The sequence below is a fragment of the Hippoglossus stenolepis genome, chromosome 24 (assembly GCF_022539355.2).
Source record: "Hippoglossus stenolepis isolate QCI-W04-F060 chromosome 24, HSTE1.2, whole genome shotgun sequence".
Classification (NCBI taxonomy): Eukaryota; Metazoa; Chordata; class Actinopteri; order Pleuronectiformes; family Pleuronectidae; genus Hippoglossus; species Hippoglossus stenolepis.
The window spans coordinates 9,096,832-9,109,130 of NC_061506.1; the positions used below are offsets into that span (position 1 = coordinate 9,096,832).

The 12,299-nt window shown below is 42.1% G+C and overlaps 1 protein-coding gene across 1 annotated transcript in view; it reads right to left on the reverse strand.

The window, feature by feature from the left end:
• Positions 1-12,299, reverse strand: part of nlgn4xa (neuroligin 4 X-linked a) — an 82,844-nt gene that overhangs the window by 34,881 nt on the left and 35,664 nt on the right. The window contains exon 3 of the mRNA XM_035149740.2: positions 10,070-10,222. Coding sequence (XP_035005631.2) covers positions 10,070-10,222 — 153 coding nt within the window. The remainder of the gene's footprint in view (positions 1-10,069; positions 10,223-12,299) is intronic.

Genomic DNA, 12,299 nt, shown 5'->3' on the forward strand with positions numbered 1-12,299 from the left:
TAATTAGAACAGGTTTTTCAAAAAAAAAACTGACAACACCTGCTCCATGGTCTCCAGAACCACATTTCTTTTTTTAATGTTTTTCTAATTTGATGCCTCAGCAGGATCACGTCATCATCAAAAACAAATCTGCTGTATGGTTTGACATTTGGTGAGCAAAATATCTTGATTATTTGATGTCAAAAGAAAACAGTGTTGAATTCACCTGCATGTGAAGCAGAACATTAGTTAAAGACACAGTCAGTAGCTGGTCTGGCCCAAATCCGGTGTAGTGGTGGGTAAACACAAGTATTCACATCATTAATGGTACTTAACACTATCTTTGTGGGCACAGCACGTAGTTATGAGAGAGTGCAAGTGTGAAAATGTATGTGGTCACATCGATGCAGGAGACCGCTGAGTTCTCACAGTTGGACCGGACAAATACATGTGTGCACTATGCTACACACCCAACACACATTTCCCTCACTGTGTCTGCACGAAATGGCAAAAATCTAACGCAAATGAGTTTCATGGCTTGAAGGAATTGCACTGCAAGCAGGAGGAATACGACCGTGATCAGGGTGTAGGTAGATCGATAAACAATATAGAAGGCTCAAATGTGGTTTTCATCCTTTCCGCTAAACAGCCAAACTAAAATGTGCACGTCTTCCAAGTCCATATATCAACGCCTCCTTTTTTTAGATGTGCTGCACACAGAGTGGCACATATGATCGAGGCAGTGCGTTAGCATTAGGCGATGGGAAAGAACCTTCCATACCTTGTGAGCACATTAATCTCAGATGATTTACTCGCACGGTGTGAGGTGGGATTTGATAACAACAGTCACACAGTGTGTGACCAGCTTAAGTGTCTACTATATCAAATAGGTCAAATTATAGAATCCCCTCATAATCTGCAAAAATGAAGGGACACGATTGATGTTATCAGTGTTTCACACACACACACACACACACACGCACACATATACAGTATATATAGCTGTTTTAGTGGGATTCATATTTATTTTTGCTTAGTCACTCCACCATTTTTGCTCTGGAATCAAATACCTCAACAAAGAAACAGCATTTTAAACATCAACTAGCTCCAGAGTATAAATCCAGAAGACTCTGCTGATCCTCGGACTTCCCACGCAGTGCATGTGTTGTTACTTTGTATATTTAATTATATTTGTGGATTGAGTCTGGGAGACCAGTTTAAGGTCAGGTTGTTGCAAATTGCAGCATCATGTATGTGATGTGTTGTGCAGATCTGTATTTGAGGTGCAAAAACAATGTCAGAATTACAGACCTGTTTCCTACAGCATTCCGCCATAATAAAGTTACGGCGGCGGCATATACGAAATAGGTGGTTCATTATGCTAAACACATGGCATATGCCATTTTGAGGGCAATGACTCGACTGAAATGTGGCTGGGGTCGCAGAGGAGTGACTCATAACTGCTAAGCCAGTAAAGACACCGGCTCTGTCAGCTCCAGAATAACAAGTCAACTGTCCGACCCGTGGTTGTCGGAGATTCGAAGCTAATGCAAGTGTCTCCGCTGTAATTCTCCTCCACTTAGCCATCTCTGATGTCGATGTTTTGGGAATATTTCTTTGTGTTTTGCTCTGTCAAAGTAACCATTTGGATGAGCTACTGGCTGCTCCCTTTCATTATCCTCCAGACGTGCTGCGCTGCTTTTTAGATACGGGCAAAATGAACCCGCCATCTCCGAAGCGGTAATTGCTGAAAATTCATTTGCAGCGTGCAATTTTCTTCACTATCCTTGGCTCACAACATGTATTCAAAGGGTAGTATATCACACTCATCCAACACATTCTCTGAGGAAAACAGGCGGGTAGGAGGGGGGGTGTTGGTGCTGCTGCCCCCATCATCTGCCATTGGAGGGTCGTCCAGGACGATTAAAAAAAAACAACACAGCCTCGTGTCAGGGAGATTTACTCGGCAACTTAAAAAACAAACAAACTCGTAAACAACATCCTACTTTAGCTCATTTCATCAGCTGTGATTAGCCACAAACAGCCATGTCCATGTGCAGGTTAAAGCTGGCAGGGACGTCCTTCTCCTCTCAGGGAAAAAAAACCATCTGGGCCTATTTTTCAAGCCTATCAAATCCCTCCAGTGCATCTGCTTCCTTCTCCAGCGGCTCCGAAAGCTGATGCTCGAAACTGCAACATCTCCTCAGTACAACACCCCCACCCCCACCCCCAGTCGTTTCAGACGGCAGAGTTTGGAGAGAGTACACGGCTTCAACACGAATATCAATATAGTTTGGTTTTTGTTTGGAATCATAATGAAGGCTGAGCGCAGAGCTGTGACAACGCTGACCTTTAAAAGCCAGGTTTGCTTAGAAAACCGCGGCCAGGGTTATATAAGAAGAAAGTTTCCGAGTTACAAAAGCAAACAGAGTGAAGTAAGGGATAGCTCCACGGTTTGCCTCTCCTGCAACCAAACGAGAGGTGGTGGCTTCACAGAGGAGCTGCTGGAAAGGGATAACTCAAGATTTGAATCGCTCGAACAACAGCTCATCCTATATGCATGTATTGTATTGATTGTGCATGTTGCTTCTACACTGGTAGATCAGCGAAGGTTACAAAAGAGCCAATCAGCAAGCGGTTGTCTGTGTCTACATCATCATCATTTCAAAATGAAAATGGGCTTTTTCAAACTTCTTTGTTTTAGTGCGTCTAAAACTCCAGTGTGGTTGTGGTTGTAACTTCTGTGAGTGGGTGCATTTTCAAATGAAATCATAGTAGTGTGGAATTTGCCCGAAACTCTTCAGTAAATGTAAACCTTTCAATTATCCATTTCACATGAAAAAACATGGCTACGTCTCAACACACACCTTGTCTGTTTATTGCAACAGACCATTTTGAGTATGCACAAACTGATAATAATAAATCAAATTAATTTTAACAAAATATTACCATACCAGATTGATGACTATTATAGAAAAATAGGCACTGCCTGAAATTTTGGGTTAAAACTTTGTGAAGTGTTATAAAACCTCTGCTTTAAAACAAGCTGCCACAACAGTTTAAATTATTGCTCAAAACATGTATAAAGCTGCTTTTAAATGTTTGACCCTCCTCAATTATTTGCTTTTATCTCTGGTTTAGTTACTGTCTTTATTGAAATGTTTCCCTTTTATCCTTAATTTGCCAATAAAAGTCTCTTTTCCTCTGTGTATTTCACTGCTTTGTTCTGCCTCAGCCCTTTGTGTCTTATAAAGTGCTATATAAATAAAGGTTTAAATATAAGTATTATTATTTATTATTATTATCAGTGAGTTTTACAGGTGTTAGCAGTTGCATTTCTGAACTTTGGACAGAGCCAGGCTAGCTGATCCCCCTTGTTAAGCTAAGATAGCTTGATTGAGGGTCTGTCTTTAACACACAGGCAGGAGATGGGTCTCCTCATCTGACTTTGAATAAAAAAGGAAACAGCTGTTAGTGTTGAACTTTCTTTAGGGGGACTGAATCAATGTGAAAAATACTGTCACAGGAGGGCGGACGGCAAAGGGTGATGCATTGACAGCGAGTGGACGCTGCTGATTAGTCTGGAACATGGCAGTGGCACACATTGTCAAAAGCACACACCGGGCGCCATTTGTCATGTTAATGACTGGGCTGCCAAAGCGACAGATGACTCTGCTCACCCTCCTCCCCTCCCCTCCCCCCGGCAACGTCATGCGTGCTGGCCAAGACGAGAAGCATGTTTTGCGAGACGTCTTCTCCTTTGTCTCTCGCAGCGCGGTCTGAGCGGCAGCTGCGGCCCTCTGCCTTTCTGTGCCACGTCAGAAGGCATCACCTCACCCTCTGGACTTACGGCCGTGGCGGATATCTGCCTCTGCCGAATGTTGTGAGATAGCCACAGCGATGACACATTTCCATCTTGCTCCTCGAGTGTTGTTGATTACTCAGGGGGGGTGGGGTGAATAGTAATGACCTCCTCCTAGCCACGGCTGTCCTTGCATGCATGGAGGAGTCATGGAGGAGCAGGAAGAGAAGGGAGGCTGAGTACCTGACCTACAGCTAGAGAGTCCACTATGTCAAATTAGAATAAATCACAGTGAAACAGAATGACACAATGGGAATCAGACAGAAAAAGGGAGACTAGAGGGGATATAGAGGGTAAGTGAGGATAGATATTTAACTTAAAGACAGTTTCACTTGCTTTTAGGCTTTGTATTAAGCCTATAAAGAGGCCCTGGATGTCTGTTCTAAATGGAGATAATAGCAATACTAATCTTCTGACTGAGTAATATGGTAAACACCATCACATCACATCACAGTTTCATACTGTCCCTCTAAAGCTGCTTTAGCGAGGAGTGTTTCCACACTTAGACCAAGGTCTAAGGTTCATGGTTTTGTTGTACTCTACATTTGAGACAGTCAGTTTTGGTTTCACATTGCAGTTTTACAAGCAGACTGAAGAGCTGTTGACATCACCTGTGAGTCTCTACTCTACTATTACATTGTAATGGCATTATTGCAAGCAGCACGGCTCATAGAGTTACGATCAAATCTCCTCCTCCCTGCCTGCGCCTGCTGTGGTTCATTTGAACTCCTCTCCCTGTTATCTTTCTCTTTGTCCTTGTAGTTAAGCAGGTGATGAATCTGCCTCAATTTTCAAAGATTTCAAAAATCTGAAGGATATTATCTCACCGACAAAACTGCAGGTCAATTTGAACTGGGCCGAGACCACCTCTTTTGTTCGGATCAATTTTTTTTGTATTTGTTCGAGGCTGTGGTCCAGCACCGATTTAACATCTTTGTGATCGTGATGGCATCTGATTATGGATTATGATTCCAACTACAAAGCTTTGTTGCATACTTTGAACATTGATACACCTCCCTGTTAAGTCAGGCATTGTTTTCTCTCATGAATATTGTTATTTTATCGATGTTACACGCGCCATCTATTCCACTTTTGTCCATCCTGGGAGAGGGATCCCTTACATGCGGCTCTCTCTGTAAAGCTTAAGCGTTTCTCCTCCCCTCTGTCTCCCTCTGTCACCCACTGGTTTGTGGCAAATAGAAAGCAAGGCAGCAACACGTCTCCATCAGGCAGCCATCACTAGTCATCTCACGTCTCGCCACAATGGGCAGTAGGGGGTTAGGAGAGAAAATGGAGAGTGTCATGTGCCTCTGACAGATCCCAGCGCGCTGTAATGAACGCTCACGTCACTCTGGCTCATGTGACAGCTTCCTGAGGCCAGATGGCACTCAGTCTTATCCAAGAGACCTCATCCTGGCATCTCCAGCACCTCATTCGCTGGGACCAAAATCTGCACTCACTGATAGTCCACTGCAGCTCTGGTGCAAACTGCAACCTGTGGGCCCTAAAGAGAGAACCTAGCTCATGGCCTAGTTGGTGTACAATCCTGCTATCTTAATGACTGCCCCCGAATGTGTTGTGTCTTGAAGGGTCACACTAATGTCTGCTTGTGCCCTGGCCTCCACCCTGTCAAGAAGGTATCTCTGGTGATAAATCATGCACCTTCTCTGCCAATGTTTTCTGTTTCCTACGTATAGAGAGACAACATTCGCCACCTAGACACGGGGCCACTAAAGGTCACGGTGGCCTCACAAAGTATGTTTATAATTTTCTTTGATTGAACGTTTGGAAACGATGATGTAGACACCTGCAACCGCTTGCTGATTGGGTCTTTACGTCACAACGTAGCCTCCCCTGATTGGTCAGGCTCCTACCACATGACCCTCTTCTGGAAGGAACCAACCCGAATTAGCCTTGGCGACCGGTGTAGAATGCAATAAGGATAATCAATTACAAGCATTTCCGACTCTGTTGTAACTGCTTACATGCATAGGAGACAAGCTATTATTCGAGTAATCTGCGAGAATTCCGAAAATAATAATAAAATGCTTCCTGTTAACACCAGCCCGCAGCATGCCCAGAGTAAGCTGGTTTCTAGGCGAGTTAGTATGGAGATTAAAACTGAAGCAGATCCTTGGCGTGTGAGGTGCGAGCGGCGAAGGGTGATGAGTGTCTGATGGCTTCTCTCACTCCACTCGCACCCTTTTCTTTATCTGCCCCTCCAGCTCGCCATCCCTTCACACAAGATGTCTGCTTCAGCTCAGCGTCACACCGTTCACACACTCCCCGCACCCAGACAGCTTTGCACACTCGCACCTTTTCCAACAGCAGCTGGAGGTATCGGTTTGAATCATTTGAACCACAAAAGCCACGGCAATTAGTGAGGTGAGGGGACTGCTGCTTACAGACATTTAGAAGACATTCAGCTGTGTCCTTTTTCTTCATGTACTTGACTTTTATTCCGGCTTTTGCAAACACCACCTTTGCAAAGAATATATAAAAATCTTTTTTTTTTTTTTTCTTCCTTATTTCGATCAGTTAATGTGGTAATAAGCCCACCAACATTAATGCCACAAGGAAAACCTGATCAGTCAGGCTGGAACACTGAACAATAAAGATATTTCATTGCATCAGCTCCAGATTCAAGTTTGATGTACAATACTTAAACTTATAGACCCGTGCTGCATCTAGCATTCTTGGTCTCCAATGCTGGTTACCTTCAATATTATTATATTGGTTAAGTTATTCAGCAGAGTAAGTTTCGATGGCCAAGGCTCTGTTTTGACAAATAAAAACCTGGTTGCTGGCCTATGTATAACCTAACTCGGGAAATTGCTTCCACTTGTCATGAAGATCGCCATCTACATAGGTGTCAACTGTGCAGTTTTATAAATAACTAGTGCAGTGCCCATTCTAAACATGTCTGTTTGGATGGGTTTGTGTATTGGACGTTGTGCGCAGAGCTTTTTTATAAAAAAGTCTATGATGCAGAGTGAACTTAGAAAAACTGCATTCATCCTACCTGGTTTATCTGCAATGAAGATTATATAGTCAATGTTCAATGCTCTGAATTAGTAGTGGAACTAATTTCTTCACGTTTGGCTTTATAATATCTTCAAATATCTGGGGTCAATCCCTTGAAGTCTATCAAACCTCTTAACTCTTTATTTTCTTGGGTTGATATTGTTTTGTGTGTATTTTAATAATGTAAACCACTTAGAACATTTATATTTTATTATATTATATATATATATATTTGAATGTCTTCTTAATGTATTATTGCTATTATAGTAATGTCTTTTATGACTTAATTGTAATGTCATGCCATGTAAAGCAATTTTAAATTCCTTGTTTTATTGTCTTGTATATAATATTTGTAAATTTGTTGTAATGTATTATTTTTAAGGTCTTTAATGACTTCTTTTAATATAGGTCAATGCCTTTGTATTACATTGTGTCTGAATGGTTCTAAATAAATAAGCTTGCTTTGTTTTCCTTGTAAATTCAAAATGTTTACTGATTACTTTAACTTTCTGCAGTCCTGCAGCCACTGTTTCACATTAAAAGGTTTCCACCAGGGAGCCAGTGGGATACTTTTATTGTCAAGCGGCCGCAGTCGAGGATGTGGAGTGTGTTTGTGACCGAGCTAGCAGAACTTAGCTGGCTGTGCAGTTGTTGAAATGAAAATCGGTCTCCACAACAACATATGGACAAACTCAGCACTGTTTATCCAGCTTATTGGTTTTAAACATTGCAGGCATGGAGTGATTGACATATTCTGGTGCCCCCGGGGGTCAAACATTTACAGTTGGCCCCCACTGACCCATCTGCTCACATTTATTTACAAGTATGCAGCATTTCGCAGCACAACAGAGTCAAACTGAAACCTGAACTCCTTGGTTCCGTTCCAAAGGTGAATAAATCCTTATTCAGAATGCCACCATTATTTGAATTTATCCTAGAAATTGAATATATATACATTTTCAGAACAGAGCCGCTGTAAACATTGCATTTGCTGGCATAATGCGAACAGAAAAGGCAAGTCAGTTAGTAGGTTTAGGGGCTAGTATATGTTTGATACTGTACTTGCACGCTCACTGCTGTTTCATCATACAGTCTTACAGTTTTGTTACTTTCTGTGACTCCAATGTGAGCATCATTATATTCCAGCAAAACATAAAAACAATATCTCAATTTCTACAGTCACAATGGCTTCCTGTGTGCTCCTCTCGCCTTCCTCTCTCGTCTCTACCTGTATTCTCATCTACATTCCCTCTCTCTCTCATCATCTCGGTTTCTTCCCTCTCTGCAGTGCACACGTTTCCAGAACACCTCCCCCCCGGCTCTCAGGCAACTAAATATAGGGACTGGTGCAGACAGCTCAGCCTTATAACGAATGGTAAGCAGAACAGAGCAGTGGCGGTGGTGAACGACATGCGAACAATAAAGAGTGCCATACCTAAATAAGTGTGACCGGTGCTATTGTGCTATAAATCAAGGCTAAATCTCTACAATTACCATGAAATATGCTCAGATGAGTGCACATGGTATCTAAGTGGTAACAAGACAGATATTACTTGCATATAACTGGATGGTGTAAGAACTCATATGCCATGTGAAGCAGAAGAGATTTATGTAAAATCTACAGAGCAGCACACACTGCGAGGAGTTAAAGTCTGTTTGCAGTGGGCTGTAATTAGTGAGCCCTCGTCAACAATATACTGTCACTATTTGATTGTTTGTGTGCTGGACGTTGTGTGCCGAGCTTTTTATAAAACAGCCTTTGGTTCAGAGTGAAGTTAGGAAACTTTGCAGCACTTCCTCTATCGCACATCACTCACACACTGCCGGCACAGCCGTAAGGGGCAATTTGGGGTTCAGCGTCCAAGGACAACTTCAGCTGTGGTTAGTGGACAACCCGCTCTACCTCCTGAACCACAGCCGTCAAGATGTTTGCTTATAAATTTGAAATCACTAATAGAGCCGTGATTAGAAAAGGAAAAATACTATCTTCCATATAGCTTTCCATATTGGATAGTTTCTTTCAGCAGAAATTAAGAGCGGAGAATTCTCACTGTCTTCACTTTTAAGACATGTACAGGACATTCAAGTGAAACTCAACTGCATCAGCTGCCCATGATCATTAATATAACATAATATTGATGCAGACATGTTCGTCATGTAAATCTGTTCCTATAGGTTGACCATCACTTGAAGTCCCTTATTAGGATTCAGAGGGGAGAGTTCATGAAGAGATTAGGTTCACAGATTTATTAGATTCATAAGAACTAAGCAACATTTTTAGTTTTAGCTGATATTTCAATTAAGAGTTTCAGAAGGGGAAAAGGGCTCCAGGTATACCCCCATCTAGAGGGACATTTTCAAATTACTTCCTTCAAAAACCTGATGCTATCGGCCTCCTCTCAGACTCCAACATTTTATCGGGCACCAGACATTTAGAGCCCGAACCTTTATGTCAGAGTCTAGATAAAGTATCCCTGTGTGAGCCAGACACTACTTTCATCTTACAGACAGGAACAAAGTAAGATGCACATCACTGGGGTGCAGATACCCGGCTCGGATCCCTCTTCCCAGCACCGGATTTCTCAGGCTTATTGACGTTTTGCTGCAGAATGATTCAAGTAATTGAATAGGGCAGTGATGTAAGAGTGTTTCTTTTAATTTGCATGTGCTTATCTTGTGCTGTGTGGGCCATCCAAGGCTGCGCTAAAAGACAACTATTTGTTAAGAACGCAGACAAATGCTAAGTACCTCCTACACTGTGGTTCGCAGCTGATTGGCATTGGCAGAGCAGCACACATGATAGCTGGAAGTGATGAAACCCCGCACGCAATCAAGGATGAGAATCATGCGCCACACATCTTCGCGTAAGCGTGTACGGGAGTGTGAAGGGATTGACCTGGTTGATTTGCTTCGCTATAAATAAGAATGGCATCTGAAAGCCATGTTACATTCACACCATTAAAGGAATCAGATGTTGAGAAAATGTATTCAACAAAAGTCTAAGAGGGTTTTGAGTGCCACCCTCCCTGCATGTACGCCCCAGACAACAATGTAAATGTCGTAGCTTTTCCAAGACCAGCCAGCTGGTGAAACGCTGGGAGCCAATTAGCCATTAAATCAATCACTAAATCAATAACTCATGTTCTGATTCAATTAGCCTTCCCCAAAGTAATTAAAGCCCCCCCCCCCGATTGGAGGACTCACCCAGAACTCCGAGCCGGTAGTTGATTGTGATGACGATGACATTCCCGTAGCTGGCCAGGATGCTGCCGTCAATCATGTTGCCGGTTCCCTCCATGTAGGAGCCGCCGTGGATGTAAACCATGACCGGCTTCAATCCGTTCTCATCATGGATATCTGCAAAGGAAATAAATAAAAAGGTTGCCTTAACGCATCAAGCCTTTATTTTTATATTGGCACTATATTCAGTGTTGGATGGGTTTGGAAACAGATACCAGAAAGACATCAGTGAAGTTTTTTATTTTATTATATCAGAGGTTAGTATTTCAATTTCCGTTACTTTATGAGGAAAGTTGAGTGTATGAACCTCATAAAGTCACGCAGGGGAGGTAATAATGAAAAAGGACAGAAGAGTGACATGCATACATTTCCAAATCAAATTAAATACACAGCGACTATCCCAGATCTTTAGGCTTAACGAGTGCGATTCAATAAACTGCATGTGTGTTCAAGCATATGGCCTCACAGTGCCTTCTGTATTTTAATGTCAAACAGTAACAATCTAGTTGTAGTTTAGTTTGAATTAGTCTGGCTCTCCATATAAACATGTGTGTACACAAGAGGGGTGGAAATAAAAATGGAGGCACTTCATACACCATATTAAATACAAAAGGTGCACTGTTGAACCAAATGAGGATAATTAAAATACTGAATTGCAGTTAAAAGACTCTGACTGGGGTCATTCTCTATGATAGACACTGAGTTCTGGTACTGAACCCTTGGTCTCATACCCTTGAATTACATTTATATCCATTAATGGACATACCTGTTTAAGTATAAACTCCACAATGCAATAGATAGATAGATAGATAGATAGATAGATAGATAGATAGATAGATAGATAGATAGATAACTTTATAATACTTTTACTTGTATAGGGAAATTTGAAATATCCCATTCGATATCCCACCACTTACTGAGACCAAAGTCTCTAACATAAATCGTTTGGGACGGCTCTTGCCATTCCCTTGATGTTGTAATCAAGAATCCAACACTATCAATGTCTTCACAGCAGGGAAACTAGTTTGACCTTTTTCGAATGTCAGTGATCATTTTACAGTAGTGCATATAAGACACATAAGATGGGCTGTCGGGGGTTGGAGTTGTAGTCTGATATTCTCCACCAGATCCTGATGGGAATGTTATGGCTTTAACCTTACAATAGCCACATCTGTCTCCTCTCCCCTCCTCCGTTCTTTCTCTGTCTTATGCTCAGTGATCACTGCAATTATGCCAGATGAATACCTTGTTTATGAGGCTCTCCAGTTGTGAGTGAGCTTGGTGATTAGTACATGTGTAGGCGGTCATTATAAATTAAGACTAGGTCCTTAGCATGAAAGGAGATGGAAGGAAAAGATACAAATCCTCCCAACAAGCAGGGTTAGTATCAGCCTGCAGTATCTTCCTCATCTGCGGATCAGCTAGCGTTAAACATTAAATCCTCTGGGTGTGTCAAAACAGGCAGTCTGATGCATAAAAAACATCTTTTTTTTCAGTTCACCCCCCCCCAAAAAAAATGCAAGAAAGGAAAAAAAAAATCATTTCACTGCTGTCCTCACACGGCCCAGCGTGTCTCAGATCTCCCGCACTACAGTAAGCTTTGGTTGCCTGGAACCAACAGCTGAACGAACCCATTATCCCCGGCCCTGACGACCAGGCTGCTTGGATGTCTCTCAAATGTCATTCAGGATGAGAGCGTCTGCTGAGGGAAATATCAAACTGCGAGGGAAGCTGGCCAAGGATTCGAGATATTGTGCACACTGTGAATGATCAAACAGCGGGCGTTATTTGCCCAAACCGCAGGAAAAGAAGGCCTTTATTTTAAATTGCTTTTATTAGAGACATAATGTTAATTGCTAATTTAGAAGGGCTGTCTGCTCCTGTTGTAATTTGCTGTTAGGGCAAACTGAACACTAACGCCATTAACACCATTAGAGCAGTCATGTCATATCACTCTGACGCTGCATCTCTCTAATCTGGTTCTTGTTTTCAGCCATCAATAGCAAATCCATTTTGCGGTTTCTCCCATTATAGTTAATGTCAATGAAATGCAACACTCCGACAACAGATGTTTGATATTAAAAGCCGAAAGGGCACAATTCCTCTAATTCCAGGCAGGATGACAAATTGCAGAGTTGAACCATGAGGTAACACTTCCTTGCAATTTTCAATCGATCAACCGATCAAAATGTAT